At 38.0% G+C, this 26,355-nt stretch overlaps 1 protein-coding gene across 1 annotated transcript in view; it reads left to right on the top strand.

The window, feature by feature from the left end:
- Positions 1 to 12,924, top strand: part of LOC122062387 (nudix hydrolase 16, mitochondrial-like) — a 32,578-nt gene extending 19,654 nt beyond the window's left edge. Inside the window, exons 3-4 of the mRNA XM_042626004.1 lie at positions 8,312 to 8,395; positions 12,364 to 12,924. Coding sequence (XP_042481938.1) covers positions 8,312 to 8,395; positions 12,364 to 12,651 — 372 coding nt within the window. The 3' untranslated portion in view covers positions 12,652 to 12,924. The remainder of the gene's footprint in view (positions 1 to 8,311; positions 8,396 to 12,363) is intronic.
- Positions 12,925 to 26,355: the final 13,431 nt, after the last annotated feature.

The following is a 26,355-nucleotide window of genomic DNA, read 5'->3' as shown; positions in this document are numbered from 1 at the left end:
AAAAAGAAAAAAAAAAAAAAGAAAAAAAGTCCAATGGTTTCTATCAGCTGCATCAGAGGGAACTGTGTACATTAACTGAATAAGAACAGTGTATTGAAACTGAACTTAAACCGGAATTGAACCGCACTGAGTGAGTGTGGCTTGAGTATGTCATTTCAAAACCAAAATGGTTCTCAGTTTGGTTACATCATCACACCCTGAACTGAATCAAAACTGGACCGAAAAACCGGAACTGAGCTGATTGACAAGCTTAGTATTCTCCGTGACATTGGTACTGTCTGTTGTATTGTCATTGCAATGTCCTCTCAGTTATATGCTGGGAAAAACCTCTGTGTGGGTGCTCCCGACTGCAATTGCAACTGCAGTTAATGTAGTGTATTGAGTAGATATGAAGCCTTTATAGGCTCTACATAGGGGACATAGGCTTATTGCAAACTTCGTAAAAATACCTGTCATGGTTGTGGCTTTTTGTATTTCCTGTATTGCATTTAGAGTGTGGGCTGTAGGATGGATGTGCACATGTGGAAGTGCCTTTGACAAGTGGCTGAGTGTGTACACGGTTGTGTATGTGAATGCTACAGTGCCAGCTAGATTGCCACATCAGGTGTACGTACAGAAAAGTGAAGAAAATTTTCATCACTGATTCACCCCTCAGTGATAGCCGGTATTGAGCACGCCATTCTTCCCATCATCAAATTCCAGAGGTTCACATATAAGAGTTTTGGACTGGCCTCGAGTGCTGCAATAGTGCAATGTCAGGGTTAGTGTCAAGACAGTGCGGGCAAAACTTGGCAAAGTGTCCATAAACTTGTAGTGCTAGCATTTAATAATGTAAGGCTGAATATATGAGTACCCAACCCCAATAATCAACTCCAACACACATAGCGACAGAAGTACACTAGCCACCCGAAACCAATTAGAGAAACTCACAATATCAACCTCTTGGCTATGCCAGAATAGGGTATAGACACTTGACAAGCTATCCCACAGACTAGACAGTAAATAAAGACCAAATAACAACCAGGAACTAGTCCTAGAACTCAGCAAATTTGTAAAATATTAGAACTCACAATGTAGTACCCGGAAGGGGATGATCTGCTGGTCAAAGGAAACTTGAAAGATACCTATAGAACCCCAAACTCCTGGCTTGAACTGGCTGGTTGAAAAGATATGAAATCCATTGAATTAGGGCACCCAAAGTAGATTTTTGATAACTCAGCAATCAATCCTTGGATGGCCCAGATACCCTGGTCGAGTGACCTTGTATGGTCCCTATTAACTTCTCCAAAGATGGTCAGCAAAGGTGTAGGGATTGAACTTGTCCATGTATTCTTCTACTATCATGGATCCTTGGCTAAGAGTATTGAGCTGGTCGTGTAACCTTAGTCGGAAGGTGGAGGGTGGATACTCCTCCTTCAAGATCTCTTTCATCTCTTCCCATGTGGTAGGTTCTATATGTCAACTATAGTATTCTCGGAGCCTAGGCTAACCAAGGTGGTTGAGGGGGGGAAATTTTAAGGCGACACCAGCAAGGCGCCTAAGTGCCCAAGACGTAGTCCAGGCAAAGCCACCTAGACGCCTTGACAACTATGACATCAACGAATCAACTTATCTTCATGTGTACCCCACCAATCCTTGGTTCCTCCAGTTAGCTTTGTACGAGCTAACTTCATCTTTTGTTACTCCGACAGTGTGAACTAATCAAAATAGTCATCTCTGACACACATAACCAATCATAGAATACGAGTGGGTAATGTCTCCCTTTGTACTTCTTTAGCTCAAGCTTCACTTTATCCTTCTCATCATTTTGTTGTGGATTGTCATCCCGATTTGTGTCATCATAGGTGGCTGGCTGTACTATCTTTGAGGTGGTCAAAGAGGAGGTCAAGGAATATTTGTTAACAATATATTTTTGTGCTTATGTTTGTCATGTGAACTCTTTGAATTGTTGCTCCATGGTAGACAACTTCTCAGTCAACTGTCTCACAGCTTCAGCAAGATCATCAGTAGTATTAAAAGATGCTTGGTGGGGTTGTTGGAACTTTCGTCTGCCATATTTGATACCAAGTTAATGTAAGGGCTAGCTATGTAACATCCCTAACCCCAGTTGGATCACAATAAAGCCCCTAAATTTTATGTAGATCCAATGGTTGGATTTGTAACAAAGATTAATTGCTCAGTTTCTAACCAGTAAATTCTAAATTCAAGTGATTTTATGTTGCGCTGGATCAGAAACCCAGATCTGCTCCATACTTTGGTCGAAGGTCAGTCTTGGACAGTACTTTATTGCCCCAAAATAGCTTCTTATTCTGATGGTTAAATCCCCCCTTCGAAGTTGGATCCCAATTCTGGTCAAAAAGGTTTCAAAACGGGGCATCTGTGGAGAAAAAAATCTGGGTATCTAACAAACAGTTTCTGACAAGCACTTGTCTTGGTCTGATGTTAGGGATCAGGATGGTTGAGTCATACAGAAATTGTTATAGTAACCCACAAAAATAGGGAGTTTTGATTCCCTTGGACTCTTCCCATGATAAGCAGCTTTGGTAGGAAATACAGGTCAGCAATCTGATCCCAAGGGGGATTCTTAGGTAATAAGAATAACTGTCCCAATAGTTATCATATCTTGAAAACCATTTGAAGAAACTCAGCTACTGCCGACCTGGTCTGGAGTTGTTGATTGAAACAGGGGACCCAATCAGCTATGCTGCAAGATATATCTTAATCTCCAACCACCCAACTCCTTTGGGAAACCCGATGGATCAGATTATGGAGGTTCAACAGCACTTCAAAAAAAATAATTCATGATGATTCGTAGATCATCCCAGTAGCACAAGTTGCAGGTCAGTAGAAATTGGAAATAAAAGAAAAACTGAGAAGAATGTAGAATATTGGAGAAGAAGAAGGGGAATAGAGTGGGTTGAGCCTCTCACCTCGTTGCATCTCACAGCCAGTTTTCAAACAAACTCTTCTTTTTTAGAACTCAAATCTGTTGGGGATCGAAACCCTCTTCTTGAATTTGAAGGTGGGGGAGTTGAGTTGGAGGGGCACTGCTTGATGACTAAGCCTACTTGATTACAAGGAAACTAAAAAAAAGAAAAAAAAAAGAAAAAAAAAAAAAAAAAAGGAAATTCCTAGCTAATAGAATCTAGTAAAAATAGAAGCTAAATATTAGGAAAGTCAATCATAAAAGATCATTTTTTGGTAACTTCTTAAAAGATCTTTTTTTTTTTGGTAACTTCTTAAAAACTCCTCTCATGTGAGTTGTCCAAGAGGCGTTCTAGAATTTCAATTCTGCAAGGAAACTTGCACACAGAAGTCCCCCACACAACTGGCATTGGATCCACATGGTATCCTTCAAATTATCCCCTTGTAAGGCTGTATTCTGGCATTGGATCCACTAAATCTGATCGTATGTCCTCCTTAAGATCTGCTTGTCGATTAGTATCAGCGGCAGATCAATGGCTGAAATCGATTTGGAACACCAAGACCAATCGAGGACTTGGTCTACATCATGGTGGACTTGTAAACCATGAGATATGCAATGTGGCTCTGAAAATCATTATGTTTTTAAAACTTCTGATTATTTTCTCTTGCTTGGTGCTACTTGATGAAATTTGCTAATGAATGGCATGTAGTTTTTGGCAAGGTTCGAAATCTCGTTTCGTTTCGGTGTTTCGGTGGGTTCAGAAACTGAAGTTTCGTTTCGCTTCGGCGAAATTTTGGCCGAAATGGTGTATTTTTATTGTTTGTTTCGGTTGACTGTTTCGGTGGTCAAACGTCCATATTTTGACCTAAAACTTGTTGGGTAATTTTTTTTTGAAGGTTAATAAACATGCTTAGAACATAAAAATGCAAAAATATTAGGACATGACATTGTTTTAGAGTTGCACCTTTGTTTGGTAGCAACCGTTGAACTGTTCTGAAAATTTTACTTGGTTTTGGAGAAAGAACTTTACATTTCCTAAGCTTTGAATGTGTAGATCTTGTAGGAGTCCAATGTAAGTGAAAATGTGTGATGATATGGCTAATTAGAGGCTTGTTGGAGACTTGGAGTGTTTTTCTTTCAAAATATACAAATGGAACCGAAACCACTGAGACAGGCGAGACAAAGTCGAAATTTCGACCGCGATATAGTATTTATAACACATGGAATGTACCGAGACAAGCGAGATACCGAAATGATTTAGAAATACCAAAATTTTGTACAAATGTTATTTCGGGCCTTATTTCGTTTCGGCCAAGAAAAAAAAACACCAAAATTTTGAAATTTCGCCGAGATTTTGAACCATGGTTTTTGGATAACAGTCTCAGATTATAGTAGGTTTACAATTATTTTTACAGCTTCCGTCCCAAAAGATAAAAAAATGTATGAAATTAAGAGCCTTCACTATTTTGAACTTTGACCTTGACCTTTATTTACCAATTTAATGGTATAGTTTCTGTTATAGTCATTACTTCTATCACAATTTATTTATTTTTCCTTAATGACAGATCTGATAGATGGCCTTTCAGTATCCATACATCCGAAAAGTCAGTTGGTAGAGTACCACATGTCACCCTATAAATTTTTCCCTTTTTAGTGCGTAAGGTTACAAACAGACATTGTAACTGGACATTTTTTTCCTCCCAAAAATGATGTGGCAGTACGTCATAAAGTCTAAGAATGCAATTTTCCAGAGAGAGAGCCCTCCCCTCCTGTCCCCAACCCCTGTGCCCCTCCAACTCAACTCCCCCACCCTCCCATAGCCTTCTCCGCCCCTGCCTCCCATCAACAGGATTGCTGTCTCGATGTGTACTCCCTCGCAAAGAAATCGTAGTCAATAATGGTTGTGCTTTCTTCACAGTTGGGAACTCCACACTGTCCTCCAACCATTGGTAACCCAGCCTTACATACTCCTCTCTTTCTTCATTTGCTGTGGCACTTTGAGAATCCACCACACTGTTGTTGCTGTTACACTATTACTTCGACGAAGGTTATGTTTTCGGTTGATCTACCTCTTTCACCACAATGTGGGAAGGGTAGCCATTCCAACAGTGTTACCTGCATAATTACTTAATTCCTTTGTTTTATAGTAAAATTCAGAAACAAAACATGACCCAATAAATTGAATTCCACCAGTAAATGGTTTCATGTCACAGCTTTTCTAAGACCCTAGAACCAAAACTTCCCATGAAATCAACTGTTGTTGCACTATGAGGTTGCTTAGTTTACTCACTATAAACCCTAGATGATAATGCAGATTTGAGAGCTTTTTCAACCACCCATGAATTATGCATTTCTCAATAATCTACCTGTTTGACATGCCTATGCGGGATCGTTCCTCCCATCTCCACACTTCCCTTGACCTTCCAATTTGCTGTGATTTCATTTCAGAATTGGAAAGAGACAGAGGGGATTCCATGAACCCGAAAATGTTTGTGCAGGAAGGAGACGGACGATTGTCGATTGGGGCCTGGGGGAGCCGTAGGGGGTAGGAGAGAGGGAGGGATGGGGAGTCAGGGAGAGGGATCTAGAGCTTGAGTGGGAGCCAGTGAGGGAGGGAAGAGGGAATGGGAGGAGGAATAATTCCAAAACCACCCTTGCCTTGTAAGGTTTTAAGGTTGAGTGAGAAGGGTAAATAAGTCCGGTTACAAACAGCATTGACTTTTGAGTATTGCCAGATTATAAATTTGTTTTAGGGTGCATCTTTAATCCCCCAAAAAGGATTTTATATTTCTGGGCTCCACTTCCTGTGGATTCCTTGATAAATCTCTAATGATCATACTCTTCATAAACCTGTTCCATAGCTGGATGTCTCTTGAGCTGTCTGTACAGCGTATCTTTGTGTCCTTCCTCTATTTATGTTTTCTGCTGGATACCTCATGCACCTGCTTTTTCCTTTCTTTAGTATCATTTATCTTTAGACACCCGTCAAAGGAAAAAAAAATTAAGCTTCCAGTGGACAGAGATCACAACACAACTAATTATTGTCCTTGCGATGAATTAAATATACCTATCAGTTTATTGTGCAAAACTCACAGATTTGACAACACAACCCAATCACATGTCTGGTAAAATATTTATTTTTTATTCCCCTATTTTATTCCTTATGTTATGCCTCATATCTGATGTGATGCATCTAAATAGGCTGGTTTGGTGGCTTTATAATTGTCTATGTGAGGTTAGCAGAACCCTTATTTGGGAAATGTACTGTATCAGCTATGTTGGATCAAATGGCAACACCCAAGGGGGTGAATTGGGTGTGAGATTTTTCAACTAAACTCAACACTTTGAGTGATCAAACTCTCTCGTGGTCAAACACAAATCCTTTGGAAGGTCAAATACTAACACCTCATTGAAGGTGTTGATTTAGGATTGGGTGTCTTCCAACTAATCTTGATTGACTCTTTGCAATCAACTACTTGCAAACAAAGGTAAACACTCCAATGCAAAAGAGAATTTGCAAACTAAGGTGAGCATTTAAATGCAAAGGAGTAGAGCAAGTAGAAGGGATTGAAAAAATGTGAAAGAACACTGCAAGAAGTGAGGGAGAGAGACATTGACAGACAATTGATTCTTAGAGCGGTTCGGATCCTCGATCCTACGTCCATTACCAAAGTCCACCAACTTAAAGGATTTTGCTTCCACTATAAGATCCCTTTCCAAATGGCAGGAATCAAGCCTTACAAACACCAATCTTAGTCCTTCGGATTGGCATCCAACCACAGTCCTAGCACCCAGACCACTCTTGGCCAAGGATTTTCTCTAATTCAATCACAGTCCATCGGATTGAGCACCTAGATTCCATGTCCAAGGATTTCCTTTTTTGTACTCCATGTACAACAATGAGCTCACTCCAAGCTCACTCCTCTTTGCAGCAAGTGACTTATTTCTTTGTCTGAAACTGCACTATTTAAGCTCCATCGAGTCTTCACAAGATCTTTTTTCCCTTTATCAACATGATATCTTTTTAAAACTCTTTTCTTATAAGAGAATACCATCTTTTGTAGCATTTTCTTGATTGAATGACTTAAGCCATTTTATAGGCAACATTGCCGTTTAGAGTCAAGCTTGGTTTTGAAGAGAGATTTGAATTTTAAGCTCAACCCATTAATGGGAAGTGTTAGTACTTCACCATCACTTAAGCTTTTTTAAGTTCCAAGATAAACTAGCCGTTAGACCTCTTAAACATCATTTAAGATGCCTGGAGATTTTCACAATTGTTTAGAGTCCAAGTCTTAAATGATTCAAACTAGTTAGGCTTTGATCATTAAATGCTTCTATCATGAAAGACCGTGTGTCACCACAGAAGACTGCGAAATATAGGACTCAAAAACCACTGTTTCTGGTTTGACGGAAGCTCCCACGGATGACCGTCCATGAGTTCGTCAGGTCTTACTTAGAATTTGTCATTCAAGCACGAGAAACCATAGCTTATCATGGAAGACCATGAACAACAAGGTAATTTAAAGTTTTATAAGACAAATTCCCTAGTTTCATGGGTTTTCACTTAGGTCTCTCTATTTTTATGGGCTTTTCAATCTTGTAGAGATCTTTACATCGAGATTACAAAGAATACAACATTTAAGCTCAAATAATCTTGATCTTCACGAAAGACTTCTTCATCAAATTGATCTTCTTTGAAGCTCATTGTCTTTCATGGACATGAACGACTGCCCTCTGCAATTATTCATCAACTCAACATGCTTGCTTTAGCTCCATAGGATCTATCTCAGGGGATTGGGCTCTATCTTTTTTTATATGACATTAGCACAAATGTTAGAACACCCAAACACACATTAACAATGGTTTTTATATCCAAAACATATATTCAAAATAATAGAACCTTTTCGGTTCAACAAGCTAGCATAATAATTTTACGGATAGACCATGGAGTATTTGGGGGCGGGGGGGGGGAGAAAAGTATTCATGATCTATTGGACCCAGTTATTTGCATTTCTTTTATTTGTAAATTTATATAGTTTATTTTTCCCCATTTATATATGCCATTATCCCAATCCCGACAGCCAAATCTGGGTACAACTATTCTTGTGTATGAAGGTTTTTAAATGCTTTTATTACTGCAGATTACTTCATTTTCTTAAAAGCATTCATGACTCATGACTTATGGGCCCTTCAATGAATGCACTGCAGAATTATATTCTTGTCTATTTTTTGTTATCCTACCCTATCCCATGCGACATTCATTTTTAATGAGCAAGAAACAGAATAAGTTATTTATTCTCTTCCTTTCTCTGTGTGTGTTGTCCTGAAAAATTGAAGAGGCTAAGACTTGCTTCAGTTCATAACTTCAATATTGTCTTCTTTCAGGGAGGATGGGAGAATGATGAGACTGTTGAGCAAGCAGCTGTACGGGAAGCTTACGAAGAAGCTGGTGTTCGAGGGGAGCTAATGGTGAAAATTCAGTATTTTTATTTGATACTCAGTTTTTACATTTTGGATATTTATAAGTTCTAAAAAGTTTTCCTCTAGTACATAACCATTTTGTCAGGCTTTGTTCTTAGTCCTAATATGAATGCGATTCATACATACTATTTTTGTGCCTTGAATATCTATAGCTGTATACCAAAGTATATGTGGTTATAATGAAATAATTGTGTTGTGTTTGAAGTAGCATTCCATTGGAAGCATTTTATGCGAAATTTTTGGTGTTTCTTATGTATTTATTTATTTCTATATGATTCTATTTGTTTTCCTGATCATCTTTCAGATTCTTTTTGATAAATTAATTCTTTTTGTGCATAATCTCCCTTAGTTTCGTACGACTCAATATCTCAGCAACTTTAAAGGAAGTGTGGTTTCTTACTTATGCATGGTCTATCTGGACCTGGCCCTGCCCAGTTCCTCTAATTCCCTTATACAATATAGTTATGTAAATATTTAGGTACTACCTATTGGAGTGCACATGGATTTGAATCTTTTACAAAGCTACCAACATCTTCACCTTTTCTTTCTTTCCTATTTTCTTGTTTGGTAACCCAACTTCACCGGCCATGTCTCTATCCACATCTCACAAGACCTCTCAGTAAAAAATAAAGGGACAAAAGATTGGTTTCCATCTTTATCTAAACAACTACATATTCTCTTTAACCCGCCAGGAATTTCATTTTTCTCGAACTCCCAAAAACTTTTAATGGCTGTAATGACTAATGGCATCCTAAAAGGTTAAAAAATTGTAGAATATGGGGAAAGGGCATAAATTTTCTAAGGGTGTTCAGATTGATGTGGCTGGCTTCTTTGGACCCTTACTGGACTTTCATGAACTTCTCTGCATCACCATCCAAGGGTTGGATGAAGTTCTTGTGGAGAATGCTGTCTTCTTCAAATTGGTGGAAAACTGAGGGAGAATATTAGAGAACCATTCCCCAGCTAGACAAATAGGAACTAATTCCACTGAACCAGTTTCTAGAAAAGGGAATATAATTAACTACCCAAACAGTTGGTGAATGGAGGGATGCCTAACTTTCTAAACCTCCAGCAAGGCCTGACAATACCCTGGATTGCTACCCGACTTCAGAGGAAACAAATAAAGCCAGAAAACAAGTAATAACCAGAAAAGAGAAAGTCCCGGAAATAGTAACCAACACCTAAGACGGGAATAATACTCCAGTTAGTGTAGGTCTCCAAGGTTGAGATAACTCCTCAAAATCTCAGCCTTTTCTGGTGGCTAGATGATGAGATATGAAGGGTTCTGCAAAATAGAAACTAGAACTCAAATTAGTAACTCACAACATGTTGCACTATCCAGCCATTGGTTGAGGTCAACACTTCCATTGAAGCGAAATTTCTGGCTGGTGGATTCACTCTCAAAATTTGGATAGAATCTGGTGCCGGATCTGGAGATCCCTGGATCAACAAAGAACCTTAACCAAAGAAGCCACAGGAAGTGTTCTTCAATCTTCAACCAAGATTTGATAAATCAGCCACAGAACAATAAATAGAAACTAGGAATAAATCATAAATAGGGAAGAAGGGGAAGTAGAAGGTTATAGATGGTTTGAGTCTCTCACTTGTACCTGGGCTTCTCACCTCAAATTCGAATCTCTCCTACACTGCTTTGTACAAACATTGTTAAACTAGAATTCAAGCTTTCATTAAATTCTGGGGAGGACTCTCAATGGTCCATTACATCTATAGTGATTGTTGCTATTACAAGAAAGGAAATAAAGCAAAATAGGAAGTCCTTTACACAGAAATATTGAGAATATAACTAAGATCTTAGCTTTTAACCAAAATATAAGGTACTAAAGACTAATCAAATCTAAGCTAATAACTAAATATTACACGGAAATAGAAACTTAAACTAAAGAAATACTAATATCTCCATCAAGGAAACACCATTCCACTAGTCCATATGGGGCTAACAACACTGTTCATGTGAATAGTACCACAAACAACATATGAAACTGCTTTCTTCCTTGAACTGCATCAGAGAGTGTATTAGAAGAATCTGTGACAGATTTTTCAATGAGACATTGATTCAGGCATATGTAATTTTGTTGGAGTGACCATATCTTTTGAAAGATAGAAAGCTGGATGAGCCTCAATCATCTCAATTGTGATTGATGACGAAGTATACCATATGTTGAGGGATTCCTTTAGGGAGCATAAAATCACTCATATTTCTGTTTGAAACTGGTCTCTTCTTTGGAGAATGTGGTTTCATCTCTTTATAAGCTATCAAACCTTGCGTAGGTTGAGCTGAGTTAAAGCACTTCTAGTCCAAAAATGGCTCCAAATCTGACATCAACCATTCATGTATTCATTTGATAGATGTTTCAAAAGGCCATAGTAGAAAATAAATTTCATTTTAAGTGCTATAACGATGATAACTATTCTATATGCCAACTCTTTTCAGGCTTTACATTTACCTCTTCAACACTTGATATAAATTTTGATTGATGATATTCTGTAGCTGTATCTAGACTGCATTTTGGTGTACATTAGTTCCATCTATGAAGTTTCTTTAGTTCATCATTACTCATCATCTATATATCTTTTTCTTCTTTTGGTATGAAAATTGCAGATTAGTCGGCATTGGGCCTCTATCTATATATGTGATATCAATCGATTCCATCTTATGCTTCATTCTTATACCTCATATTTATTATTCCATTCACATCCTTATATTACCTCCTGTTTAATTATCGGTCAATTTAATTTTTTTCTTTCAATATTTATCAATCCAAAAAGTTGACCTCAGTAATGTATAAAAGATCTTGTAAATAGTTGGGTATTCGAAGGACTAGGTATATACCGAATTAGACCTGGTTGAAGTGGTGAGAAAAGCCATTGAGTGCAGGAGATGATGTCAGTTGTGCCCTTTGAGTAATTGTGGAACAGAACCCGTACAGACAATCTTGAGTAGTTGGATAGGGCTTAGTTGGCTTGAGTTGGGTGATAGCTGTGGTATTGCCTCTCCTCTTGGTTACAATGTTAAGTCAAGGTCATGATGTTATTATGGCAAGCCATATTTTGTTACTACAGATCTACAGAAAATCTAAGAATCCATTGAAGTTTTGATGTTTCTGACCACAATGCTGAAACCAGTACTGCCCAATTGCTATGTATTTTCTGTATGGACCGTTTGAAGGAGGTTGTATGTAGGACTGATGATAATTCCTCACCTTCCTGGCTATGGGTATTATATGTGGGATCTCTTATTATAATTTTTGGCTGGAAAATACATCTTTATGTTTCTCCTGTTATTTAAAAGAACATTGTTGATTGGACCATAAATGGAATTGAGTAATCTTTTCTAGACCTATGGTGATTGACTAATTAACTGGACAAGCCTATTTTAATGGAAGAACTTGACTTGCGTAGAGAAGTGTACAAACACTTCATGTGCCTAAATGATCATTACAACACCCGTTTATGCAATTAATATTGCCTAAAGTGTGGTAATTATTTTAATTGAAGCCCAAAATGTTGTACTCGGAGATATAGCTAGGGATGTTTGATGGGGTTATCTTGGAAGTCCATTAGTTATACATGAAGGAAATAGAGAATTTGTTCCACCAGTCTCATGTGTGACTATGTTAAAGCGTCATGGTGGATTTTGAAATACAATTGTCTCCAAATAGGCTTCTAAACAAACCTGCAGAAATGGTTGGGGCTGAATCTTTTGTCCTGGTCACAGCGCCGACAATCATTGTTCGTGAGCCTCAGTATACTCTCAATTTGTCTTAATTCCTGAGACAAGGCATGGGTTCCATTGTTTTGCTATATTGATGTAATTGTAATTTTCTTCAGATTTTATTTGTTTAGATTGTGTGATAAAAATGTCTTTCTGGCTGTATGTTTCCTTATTTATTGAGATCATGCCAACCAAGCTTTGTTTCCTTTCCTTTGTTTCTCAGGATTTGCTAGGGCATTACCATTTCAAAAGCAAAACCCTCCAAGATGAGTTCAGCCCTGAAGGTTTGTGCAAAGCTGCAATGTTTGCTTTACTTGTCAAGGAAGAGCTGGAATTGTGGCCAGAACAGAACACCCGCCAGAGGCAATGGCTAGTCATTTCAGAAGCAGTCGAGAGTTGTAGGCATGCATGGATGCGAGAGGCCCTTGAAGAAGGCTTTTCCAAGTGGTATGCTGACAAGATGATGAACATAGAGGATCATACCATTTCTTCATATTCCTCCATTGACTAGCATTGATTTTGTATTGTGTGGCCACACACACATGTATTGGAATGCTCACAAACATGCACATACTTGAAGCTGTTTTTGGGTTTTTATTTTATTTTATTTTATATTTTCTTCCAGAAAGTAACTGAACAATACCTATGAGGAACCTGTTCCATTCTGTTTATTCTTCTAGCATCTCTTGTTTATACCCATGTTCCTGCGGGATGTGGTACCTCATGCGAACGAAACCTTTAAATATTCAAAAGAAAAAAAAAAATGAAGAAATTTAGGATTTCATCTTTGGTATTGTTATGTGCGCTCTCTCTTTTCTTTTTTACAGTAGATGAATGTTGTTGAACCTGAGTAGGGGGATCATATTGCTTTTTGTTTTGTCTTGTTTTGATGGGTGTGGTGTTGAGGTTCCTCTTCTCTACAGAGGAGAGAAAGTTCAGTGACGTTACTTACGGATTTGTGATTGCATTGCACTTGAAGAGCTGAAGAATGGTGAAGATAAAAAATCTTACTAGTGGACTCGTTGCAACAATTAACTTTTAAGGTTGAGCCTTGTTGCCAATTTAGAGAAGCACCAATTTAGAGAAGCAAAAATAGTCATACACATTAATCAATTCTAAGGTATACCTCAAAGCAACGATAAGGTTCATCCATTACGGCCTAGTTGTTGCCGGTTCGAGTTAGAAAAAGTCTTATCGCAAAGTGGGTTAAGATTGCTTACATAATTAAAGTGGGTTAAGATTGCGTACATAATTACGGGCTATTTATAGATTTGGAAGCTTTGATATCAACTTTGAGTCACATCCTCCATTCATTTGCAGTCGAAACTTTATATTAAGAAGAGCATGATATATCCCCTATGACATGGTGCAACACATATGCCCATGTGTTAGGTTTTCAATGGTCAACACTAATTATGTAGATCAACCTGAAACTGAAACTTAAAAGAAAAGGAAAAAAAAAAAAAAAAAAAGAAGAGAAAGTTCTCAGATCATCCTAAGCAAAATACAACCATTATGTAAGACGAATACTCCTAGGTCATTGCAAAAGTGAATTGCTTCGCGATCTTTTTTGGATTAGAGGTGCATGTGTTTCCGAGATTTAGTTTCTCAAGGAACATATATATATATATATATATATATATATTTAGGCTTTTTTCCTCACTGATGGCCTCGCCAAAGGTGGGGATTATCTATTTTGTATTAATGTATATGGTATGCTTTACCAGTCTTCTTATTTATTTATTTATTTATTTATTTTTCTTCTTTAATACAAATGACCTTTTAATGAAAAAGGAATACAGAACCAGAGCCCTTTGAGCAAATCCTTGGTGAAATACTATTGTTCGTACTACAATTTTATTTCTATAAGATACAATGCCCTTTGAGCTCTTTTGGATACCCATGAAAACCCAAAACTAAGATCGATATTTTTTTATGAGAAAACTAACAAATAAAAATCTTGAGCACCCATGCCCCAAGAACAAAATCTCATTACCGAACTCTTTTTCATATGACAAAAGAAAAACAGGGGAGGGGGGAGGGGGGAGGGGGAAAGGAGAAGGGGGAAGGTTGGAATCTAATGAGACAATATCTTCCCTCTCACTTTAATATTGTATGATATTCCTCTTGTCCTTCCATCTATTTTCTGTCACATGCTTTTTTTCTATTTGAGCATTTTTTGAACTTGATGTGCATGGCTGACTTCTTTGGACCCTTACTGGACTTTCATGATCTCCTCTGCCTCACCATTCATCCCTTGGATGAAATTCTTGAGGAGAATGTTGTCTTCTTCAAATTGGTGGAAAACTGGGGGAGAATAATACAGAACCAGTCCCCAACTAGATAAATTGCTAGGAGCTAATTCCACGGTAGGATCTTTTAAAGTTAACAACAATATATTATGAACAAGCTTCTAGCAACCATAATATAAGCTTACGCGTACCTCGATTAATCCTCGGGGAAACTAGCGCAACAACCCACCATCATGGCCTCCACTTAAATCGTAGATGTACAGATGGGAAATCGAACCTGAGACCATACACCCATCCACACAATCCCCAATTCACCCTAACCATCTGAACAACCCACAAATGGGTTAACACTAGTCTATCAGCTGGATAGGAAACAAGTAATAGCCAAAAAATAGCAAGTCATAGAAATAGTAATGGACATCTAGGATGAGAATAGGTCTTCAAGGTTGAGATAACTGCTAAAAATCTCAGCCTTTTCTGGCGGCTAAATGAGATGTGGAGGGTTTCTCAAAATAGAAATTGGAATTCATAAACTAGTACCTCATAACATGGAGCACTATCCAACCATTGGTTGAGCTCAACACTTCAATAGGAGGGCAAAGTCTGCATGGTGGATTCACTCTCAAAATTTGGTTAAAATCTAGTGGCCGGATTTGGAGATCCCTGTAGTCTCAGCAAAAAATCTTAACCAGAGAAGACACAGGAAGTGTTCTTCAATATTTAAACAGTACTTGATAACACAACAATAGAACAATAAATAGAAACAGATACTAAAACATAAAATAGAGAAGAGGAACAAGAAGGGGATAGATGGTTTGAGTCTCTCACTTGTACCTAGTCTTCTCACCTCACATATGATGTAGAAACGCAACCCTAAACGCAATCTTAAAACGATGCAGATGCTAATGGAAAAACAAGAACAAGTAATGCACATAGATTTACGAAGTTCGGCAAAATTGCTTATGTCCTTAGTGAGATGAAATCCTACTTCACTATCAACGGAGAATAGGGTTACAACGCATGTCCTCACACTTCTCAGTATTGCTTGCATTACAGAGAAAAAAACTCTTGCTACAAATATATAGCGAAAAATCGTAATCTGAAAAGTACAAAACTGCCCTCAAATAAAAAATTCGAGTAGGGGCTGCACCCCCCTACACCCGCCTAGTGGGACCGCCGTCCTACTTGTCGAGGCGCCTACACCAATACTCCCTGGATTAAACTATGAAGGAATACAAGACATTGTACACCAACAATATGATTCTTTCCTACACTGCTTCACACAAACATTGGTAAAATCAAAATTCAAGCTTTCATTAAATAGTGGGGAATACTCTCCATGGTCCATTACATTGCTATTAAAAGAAAGGAAATAAAGAAAAATAGATAGTCTCCTACAAAGCAATATTGAGACTTATAAAAAAAGATAACTATTGTTTTCTCGCTAAAAGGTCATTTGTATTAAAAAAAAAATGGCTAATCAAGAAAGATACACCAACACAAAGAGATAATAACCCCCACATTTGGTGAGGCCAACAACAAGGGGAAATAGCCTAGCTAAAATCCATCCCTAGAGATACTGAATCTCGAGATTATATACATTTCTAATCTAGAAGAGAGAACTTGTGCAAATCACTTTTGTGCCAAGGCAAGATAGCCAGACTTTTGATAAGCCTGTTCCCCATTATCCTTTGCCTTGCCTTTTTCTTTTCTTAAATTTCCCGAAGCCATCGATCTCTTCCCTTAATCTAGATGTCTCATCGACAATAGCAATCTTAGGGTACTTCAAAATAATAGCTCCTCCTCTGAGAGTACTTGGCATAACAGATTCTACCAAGTCCTTTCAACGATCACATGGCCTCCCTTAAAATTAGGACCCCTACTATGACCATCTCGATTGTCACCTCTCTCGGGAATAGAAATGGTCTCATCGAGAAAAACAATTGTTGCCTTCCATGTCTAGGTTGATTTTCCCCCCTAGACGGGCATATATTTCTACAAAGGTATTTTGCCTTTCCATAATGGCAGAGAGATCTATCTTTCCCTACGTTGTCACTCGCTCCCAAATCCTCCTCCTCTCTCGTCATCATTTCATAACTAGACATATCCGCCCAATTTAGTCTTTCCGCACTTGACCCATGCTCCTAATCAATCAACCCATCTTTTAAAGTCCAAGATTCTCAAACCATGCCCACTACCCTCTTCATGATCCTGGAATAAGAGGTTGTCATGCACCAATATACCTCCCTCATTTGATCCTAATCGATCCCTACCTTGAATGAAAAGAGACTTATATCTCGCCCGAGAATGGTAAGGGACATCCATTCTCCAATCAAAGCCTTATTGGCTTTGCTCAAAGAGGAAGGATTATTCCTAATTGAAGGAGTTTCCATACAATAGTTTCCTCCACCTCAGATGATTGTGATCCCGCCAAATCTTCCCTATTTTGGTGAACTAATTTCTCCCCCTTCTCCAATTATATCATTATTGGATGGTTTATTCTCTGCCATCTTGCGCAAAATAGAATCCTCTTCCATAATAGGTGTTCTTTTAGGACAGGAAGAGTTTGAATTCCTAGCATTAACCTCCGCCAGCAAAGCCTTGCTATCATTAAGGCTATGTAAAGCGCTTCTTTCCAAAGAACCTCATATATTAGAGGACCTATGCATATCTACACTACTATCTTTGGATCGTGATTAAGAACCACCTCCACCATTCACTTTTCCTTCCCTTATATGGCCATTAGAGTGATGTAGATTGATCTCCTTTCCTAAGATAGAGGAGTTTTGACCAGAAAGCTGAGTTCATTGATTCTATCGGGTTGAATACATCTTACTTTGCATAGGTTGCCCCCAAGATGCTTGTCACCTAATCTTTGGCCGTTTAACAGCCATCTGTTGCCTTTGGATACGAATTCATTAGGTGCCCCACTTTTTTTGCAGTGTCCACATTGGTTCATTAATTCCATTGTACACAATGCTTTGCATAAAGGAGAACTCCTTCGACAATCTATGCTAGAACCTCTCCGCTTGAACCTTCTTAATGTGAGTTGCAATCTCTTAATTAACTAGTTCTACTAGAATAAAAGCAAAGTTGCCTAGAAGACTCTACCTTGTCCTTTGGTCTAATGCAACTGATCCTGCCACCTTAGCCATCGATAGAAGCACTTCTTTATGCCAGTATTCAAGAGGGAGGTCAAGACATCTCACCCCAACAAGCTTTGTTGTTGCCGACTTCTCATAAATGTTGAAGTCTGATTTTCAGCGTAGGAACCTACTGTGTTGCCCTTCTAGCTTTATCGGACTTCTTAGCTAAACCTCCACCATATTGTCATCCAAAGAAAATTGAAAGAAGATAGAACCCTCCAACCCTCTCTAGCCTCTTTACTTAGCGCATCCAACGACGTTGTCCGAAAGTTTGCCCAACCTATTAGAGAGAAGTGAAACTTATGACTTTGTTGTGGGATAAAGATCTGGGTAACCTACCTGCGTGTATTGGCTTTGGTAGTGCATCATTGTTCGGTCAAGTCACACTCCCCACAATCTTGGCAAAATATTTTTTTTTGGGTGTTGATTCTTATGTGACAAAGAAGGTTGCCGCCTCTTATGTCTTCCAGACTCCCATTTGCCTCCTCCTCACCTTCTCGACACCCTCTTCGCTTATATTCCACGTACCTTCTTCATCTCTCACTCCTCTACATCCAGCCTACTCATAGTGATAGACAAGCAATGGCAGAAGTCACAAGATAGAGCTACCTGTGTGTATTGACTCTGGCAGGGCATTATTGCCCGACTAAGTCCCACTACCCACAATCTTCGCAAATTACTTTTTTTGGGGTGCTGATTCTTTTGCGACAAGGGAGTTTGCCACCTTTTGTGCCTTCAATGGACTGCCCTCTGCCTCCTCCTCACCTTCTCGACACCCTCTCACGCCCTCTTCGCTCATTTTCCAGAAAAAAAAAATTATACTACTAACAATAATACTCCACAAGGATGCTTTGAAAAAGAGAGATTTGGGTGAATACACTTAGGAGGCCCATGATAGTTGTATTTTGCTTAAGTTTGAGATTTTTTTTATCCTTCTTTGGGTTTTTGCTTGATCTACATAATGAGTGTTAACCATTCACAGCCTACCACATGGACGTGTATATATATATATATATATATATATATAAATATATATGTTGTTCCATGTAATAGAGGATCTCATCCCCATCTCAATGTAAAGTTTCAACTTCAAATGAATGGAGGATATGGTTCAATGGGGCTATCAAAGCTTCTACAAATAGCTTGTCATTTTGGATTTTTCCATCTTGTGACCTATTGTAATTCTTTTGAAGCACTTACATCAATTAGGGATGAAATTTAGTGAGACTGATGCTGAATTCTCTAAAAACATGGATGGATTGATGATGAGGCTAGACAACTTAAGAATTGATTTTGGAGTCCATTAGTTAGTTTTTTTTTTTTTTTTAGGTAGCCACAGCCTCAAGGACACTGGTATAAATAAGAGATTCTATAAGAAAAAATAGAACATAACAGAACATACATTTGCTTGTTTGTGAGCATTCCAATACTTGTGCGTGCACACGATACAAAATGGGAAGAAATTGTATGGTCCCCTATCAGGAAAAGCGTGGTGAATACTTTTGTCATTGCGAATTATGGAAGGACTATCTTCTTTCTCTCTATAAGCACGTCAAAAGTGCTCATAGAAAAGTGTTTACTTGCGGTGTTCTATTCTGGACACTATTCCAGCTCTTCCTTAACAAGTAAAGCAAACATTATAGTTTTACATAAAATTCTCTTGACTGAACTCATCTTGGAGTGTTTTGATTTTGAAATGGTATTACCACAGCAAATCCTGAGATACAAAGGAAAGGAAACAAAAGCTTAGGATGGTATGATCTCAATAAGTTAGGAAATAAATAACTAGAAAGCCAATTTTACACACAATCTAAACAAATAAAATCTGGAGAAAGAAGGCATTATGTCAATAACCCATGGATTTTTTTTTTTTGGTGAATAAAAATATATTAAAGAAAAGAAAAAAAAAGAAATACAAAGCCAACCCATAGGCTATCCAAAAGCCGAAGCCCAAACAAATGAAGAACCAAGGGGAGGGGACAAAACAACCACCAAGGGGGATACAAAAAAAAATAGGGGTGGGGGCAAATTACATACCAAGAAAAGAATGGTACATTAAAAGAAGGGAGAGGAGAGAAACAAAAGAAAAGAAGCTTCATCAAAGTTAGGGGGAAGGGGAGACAAGTGGAAGATCCCAAACCAAAACAAGGTGCCTATTTCTAAAAGAATTTGGGCACCTGGCACACCTATAAAAGGATTTTATTCCTCACCTCAAAAGTGATGGTATTCTATATTTGATCAATAGAACATGAAGAGGAAGTTCATTTCCTTTTATTTCTTTCCCACCAAATATGGTGAATTGTTGCACAAAAAGCCAACTTACCTACAATATCACAAGAAGTTTTGCCATTGAATTCTTTTAAGATCCACTTCCATTCCCTATCAAAAGAAAGGATAACTCTAGGGAGGGGCCAACATTTCCTAAGGATACCATTCCAAACGGACTTGGAAAAAGGACAGGAAAAAAAAAAGATGATCCACAATTTCTATAGAGTTCCAATAAAGGCAGCAATTGGGAATGGCTATATTTCTTTGAAGAAGAAACTCCTGAGTGGGGAGGGATTTAGTCATAGCCCTCCAAGCAGTAAATGAATGCCTAGGGATGGAAAAACTAAACCAAACAGATCTAAACCATGGCACAACAGGAGCTCTAGTGCGCACCAGATTCCAAGCAATGGAACTGGTGGATTTATTAGTAAAGTTATCCCATTGAACAGAATCCCCACTACCTCTAGGCCTAAAACGAATATTGGGGAGTTTCTTCCAAACCTCTATGAGAGAGAGAATTACCAGGGCCAGGAAGCTAATTTCCATTTCTCAAGATGGAGGAAACCTTAGCAAACTGATCCGAACCAGCATCATATTTGATTATGTCACCATATTTTAAAATAAGGACACCATCAAGATGCCAATTGTCAAGCCAAAGAAATGTGTTTGAGCCATCATCAATAGAAGATCGAATTTTCTCAGACATAAAATGCCTATATTTAATAATTTTTCTTTAGGCCCAAGAAATATCCAAAGGATGAGGGGTAGTCCAAATCGAGTCAGACTTGAGGTATCTAGAATACACCCAGTCAACCCAAATGCTCTTCTTACGAGAAGCAATATTCCAGATAAGCTTAACAATCCCTGAAATGTTACACTCTTTAACTCTATGAAGACCAAGACCCCCTTCCCTTTTTGGAAGACACACCTTACCCCAACTAAAAAGGTGGAGAAAATTTGCACTCTCTTGGCCTTTCCAAAGGAAGAAAGCCATAAGAGATTCAATCTTTGAAGAGATAAAAGCTGGAAGCCCAAAAACCCCAGACCAAAAAATATAGTTTCAGGTATTAAAACCAATTGAGGATATATCGAGGCTTAAGAACATTCCCCGGTGAAGCGGGGCGGTAGTGGTTTGCTAAAGGGGGAAATACAAGAAGAGAGGGGAGGAAAGAGAGGGAGCTGGGGCGAGTTTACGTGCCATGGTGGGGGTTGGGGAGGGGTGTGCATAGTAGGAGTGGGGCACTAGCTTCAAATGGGGTGGAGCAGAGGGTGGAAAGTTGGTGGAGAGCTGGAGGGTAAAATTGAAAATATTTGAGAATAAAAGTAGTTCACAGCTCACAAGGTACCCAAGAGTCATTTTTTTAAACATTAGGTACCAAAAGTGTAATTCACCCTAATAATTTTTTACATGTGTCGAAAAATTAATTATGTTTTTCTTCCATTACCACCTTCCTACCCTGGTTAAGCAGGGTGGTGGTGGGTTTCTTAAGGGGAAATACAAGAGGAGAGTGGGAGGAAAGAGAGGGGGCTGGACAAAGGTGCCGGACATGGCGGGGGTTGGGGAAGGTGTGCATAGTAGGAGTGGGGTGGAAGGTGAGGAGGAGATGGAAGCATAGAATGAGGTGGAGGGTAAGATTGAAAATATGTCTACAAACAAAAATAGTTCACAAGGTATCCCAAGTGTCATTTTCTTAAACATTAGGTACCTCAGGTGTAATTCAACCTAATAATTTTTTTATGTGTATAATTTAGAAACAAAAAATTATGTTTTTCCATTACGACAAGTATTTTTCATTGATATTTTTGGCACAACAATCATTCAAAACATAAGATTTCAAGAGTTACATACACAACATACTAGAGATCGATCAAGCAAAAATAATTAATTTTAAAATAAAAAGTTAGATATCTGCACCATATGCTAAGAGATCATCCAAATAACACAAATAATTGAAAACTCTTATTAAATCACCTTTAGATTCCGTGGAAGAAGAAGTGAAATTTGAGCATTACAAGTCCCATTTTATTTTTCTCTGACATGGATAATTGGTCATGTGATATAGCGGTATAAGGGTAGGGGTTGGTACGGTTTGGGAGGGGCGATGGATTCATATAACCCTATTATCCCCATCTCTATTGCTATGCATAATGGATTTCCCCAATCCTTGGGGTCCATGGCCCCTCCCCATCCCCTGCTATTTTTCATGCTACCATTTTTCTAAATAGAAATTATTTCTTACTAAATAAGAGAAATGTATTTTAACAAATATTATGTGACTCTTTCATAGGTCGAGGAACTATTAATTTTAATTGATACTCGATTCTAAGGTGTTTGAAGAATTAACGTTCGCTAGTTGTTCCTATTTTGCCCCATCAACTATGACAATTTTATGGTTGCATATTATGTTTGTTGTTTTAGTTTTAATAATGATAAATTAAATATGCCTTATACATAGCATCAAATAATAAGTATGAGACTTACAAAGATAAATATTTTGGTCATCTCCAATGTCTTAAGTGGGGCATCTTTCTGGCATCTCAACTCTAATTAAACTATAAATAAGGTCTATGTGCACCAGCATAGGCTATGCCTATCTCTATCTATCTTCTCCTTGTCCGGCCCAACTCATGAATTGCGTAAGCACTCCCTAATCAATGCGCTCCCCTACGCTTCTTAGAAGACGCTTTCTATTAAACTATAATCTGCAGTACAAAATCCATCACAAAAGAATAAAATGTCAATGAAACATATGTTAAACTTGAAGTAAAAGTTATGGAAAGACTCATCAACTCTCTATATTAATTTCATAAGTTATGTCAAAATAATCTCAAATTATGCATGACTAATCATGAATAAATTGTTTCACATGCTGTGTACATGAAGTGGGAGTTGTGCATGTAGCATTCATGTAAAGTGAGCAAAAAAAAAAAAAAAAGGCTTATTGAATGGGAATCTCCTCTCTCCCACCCCAAAAAATAAAAAATAAATAAAATGCGAAATGAGTTAAAAGAAAATAATCAATTTAATACATTCTTTGTCTTCCTCTAACAATTGTAAATTTGAATAGTTATTTTCTTAGTCAGGTCTTGTTCATATATTGGGTTACAAGTATTTTGATATTCAATGGGTGAACCTTTTAGGTCGAACATTATTAATTATTAATCTAAATATTTGTTTAATCATTAGTGAGATTTTACTAGATGGGAGAAAAGGCTCATCAATCTCATATTTTTCTTTATTGACTTTGAAAAATTGAGTAACACAAAATTGAAGCATTAAAAAAAAAAAGCCAACCAACAATAGTTGATCGGTTTGTGCCTTGCTAGTCGAAGTTTGGCCTGAGGTTTGTACTCCATTCAAGTTCTCCCCCAACTATTGGGAGCCCAGCCAAGTTTCCTCCCCCTTGGGCCCCATAGGGCATCTATCCCCCTCCAGGCCATTATATTGGTGAACCCATCTTGGCACAAATAAAAAAAAGAAAAAGAAAAGAAAAGCCTTTGAATGAGACAAAATAAACACAAACAGAATAGCTGAATTTGTTGAGGTTAAACCAACAAAGATGAGGAAAATCTTTGTTGATGTAACTCACTAGATAATTGATATCCTACATATATTAATAAGTTTTCCTAGCCTGTAAATAGCATTAAGATCGGCCACATAAGAAAATAGGACCCCAATCATTTAGCAAGACACATGTTGCAATATCCTACATGGCAAAAATGGGGTCTTGTGAAGGAAAGCCTCTTTATATTGGATTGGGTCAACCAAGTTTGGATCAGCTCTTACTACTTTATGTAGATTTGATTTAGTTGCAAGGGGAATTAAAGGGAAGGAAAGTGAAATTTTCGTACTTTAAAAATAAATTTTCTTCTTGTAATCATTACCCTATGTGACTATATCATTAACTCAAAATTATTCCATAATTGAATATTAAATTTTACTCTACTTTACATCTAAAACCCTTTGCTATTAAATGTAAAATAAAAATTACATGTAAAATATATCATTATTAATTATGATAAGAAATTTAAGTAATTTTCAATTTATATCATCGCACGGAAGAATGATTACAAAAGTCTCTTAAAATTTTAAAATTTCACTTGTTGCTCCCCGTTAAAATCCCCTTGCAATTAAACATAACAATATATTTTCGTGCTGACATGTATCTTTCTTTCACAAATGCCCCTCCATACACACTCTTGATGGCAACATGGAAGGAAACTCTGGAAACAAAACGACATGAGTCATCCAATCAATGAGCATTAGCAAAAGCGCTCCTCACCATCTCTAGGATTTCTCCACTGATTTCATCCAATTGATCTCACTACTCTTTGCTATTTCACGAGCTTTCAGGATTTCTCACTGATTTCATCCAATTGTTTTGGGTACTCATTACTTCAGAATGTATACCAAACACATCCCTAATTTGCTGAGGTTAAGAAAATGGTTTTATACATTCCTTGATTCTATAGGGTGACTATGAGGGTTTAATGGAGTAAATGGAGAATAAAAAATTAAGTTCTTGCAGATTGTAAAATGTAGAGAGAGAGAGAGAGAGAGAGAGAGAGAGAGAGAGAGAGAGAGAGAGAGAGAGAGAGAGAGAGAGAGAGGAATATGTATGAGTCGTAAACTCGGACATTCTAAGTTCGACTTGGGTCACTCACACGGGAGTGTTTAGTGCTCTTCACTGCTTTCAGTGAAAATTGAATGGTTCTCATTCAACCCCGGTATGACCTGATCCATGCGGTTGTAAGATCAATATGGGCCCACGGGACTAGTCAAGCCGAAGACCTGGAAACCTACTGTTAACAGAAAAAAAAAAAAAAAAAGAAAAAGAAAAAAGAAAAAGGAATATGCCTTCACCACCCAAACAATGGCGAATCAGCCAAGTGAAACCATGTATTGTAAGATGGAATTGCAGCAGTGTACAGTAGTGAACGGAGCAACAGAAACATGTAGATGCAGGTGATTTCATTTTGGCCTACTAGATTACACCCAAAAAGGTCTAAGGATTGAACGAGAGAGGAAACCCTAGGTCTATTTCGATTTCAAATGCAAAAGGGGAAGTGGGGAATGGGGAATTAGATCCACATTATCGGGTTAATTCTCGCCTCCAAATCTCACACATGTGGGAGTCTTATGCATCAAACAGGTCCTTATCACCGGGTTGGGTGATATCCGATTAAAACGCAGATCCAGAAAACAATCTGCTTTCACACGGTCTCGTGAGGGTTAAGAATTAAGACCCACAACAATTTAATTTGGTCCAACTACCTACCAGGTGGCCAAATAATATGGCCATACAAGAAGGCCTTCTTAGGTGAGTTGGGATGCCACCCAAAGCCTATATTTGTCTAAGGAAAAAAGAACTCTTCTTAGTCATGCGTTTCTACTCCAGACATATGGGTGGTAAAATGACCACCATGACCTCTCTTATTGGATGCTTAAATGCATGTTTAATTGGCCCCATGTTAGTGCAAGGGCCATGCAACCAAGTAATGTTTTCTCTACGATTTGGGAAAAGTTTCTTTAATTGAGAGATGTAGTCTACGTTAATGCTCTCTATCTGTAGTTATCTCCTCTCAGACGCCTATTGATAGATCATGTTCCACACTCCCATTAGTTGGCTTCCCCACCTCATTGTCTCGGAGTAAGAATGCTCACAAAAACTCTAATTTATGCATGACTAATGAAATATTTATTTCATCTTTTAAAATTGATTTGATGGGTTTTATTTTTATTTTTTTAGGTAATTCAAAATTATATTTAACAAAGCATAGAATTCCCCCTCAACCCCCCACAAAAAAAGAAAAAAAAGGAAAAAAATATGAAAGAACAGAAAAAAAAAAAAAATACATGGAGAGAGATCCACGATAAATCATCAGTAACCCTATAACAGGCTCAAGTTGTTGATGTTATTGTTGTTGTTGTTTTTTGTTGGTATTAGGGCTTCGTTGTTAATCTTGATGATTAATTTAATTGGTAGGGATTAGTCATTGAAGAGAATTTGGATTCTTCCAACTACGCTTTATTCTTGCATCCCCAAAGGAATTAAAGGGGTTGGTGAAGAAGAATGGATCCCCAAAGCTATTCTATTGTGTTTATTTTGTCTCATTCAAAGCCCCCCTTGAGTTGGGGACGTCTTGCGACAGTTTTCGGGTTGTCATCCAAGTTGGCCGTGGACCCATGATAAGAAATGTCCAAAAAGCCCCCCTCCCCTTTTTCTCTAATTTGTGCCAAGATGGGTTCATCAATATGATGGGGCTGGGAGGGGGAATAAATGCCCTATGGGGCCAAGGGGAGGAAACTTGGCTGAACACCCAATTGTAGGGGAAGGACTCGAATGGGGTACAAGCCTCAAGCCAAGCTTCAACTAGCGAGGCACAAGCCAATCAATTATGGGCCCGTTTGATAATGTTTCTGAAAACAGGAACGGAAAAGAAGGTGTTTGATAATTGATTTGAATAAAACTCTTGTTCAACATTTTGGCGTTTCTCTGTTCCAACGTGCACACCATTCTTTCCCTCTCTCTGGGCACTAAAAGTAGC

This window comes from Macadamia integrifolia, unplaced genomic scaffold (assembly GCF_013358625.1).
Source record: "Macadamia integrifolia cultivar HAES 741 unplaced genomic scaffold, SCU_Mint_v3 scaffold1016, whole genome shotgun sequence".
In the NCBI taxonomy this organism is placed as follows: Eukaryota; Viridiplantae; Streptophyta; class Magnoliopsida; order Proteales; family Proteaceae; genus Macadamia; species Macadamia integrifolia.
The sequence above is the reverse complement of the archived record's forward strand: the minus strand, read 5'-3'. Positions and strand labels throughout refer to the sequence as shown.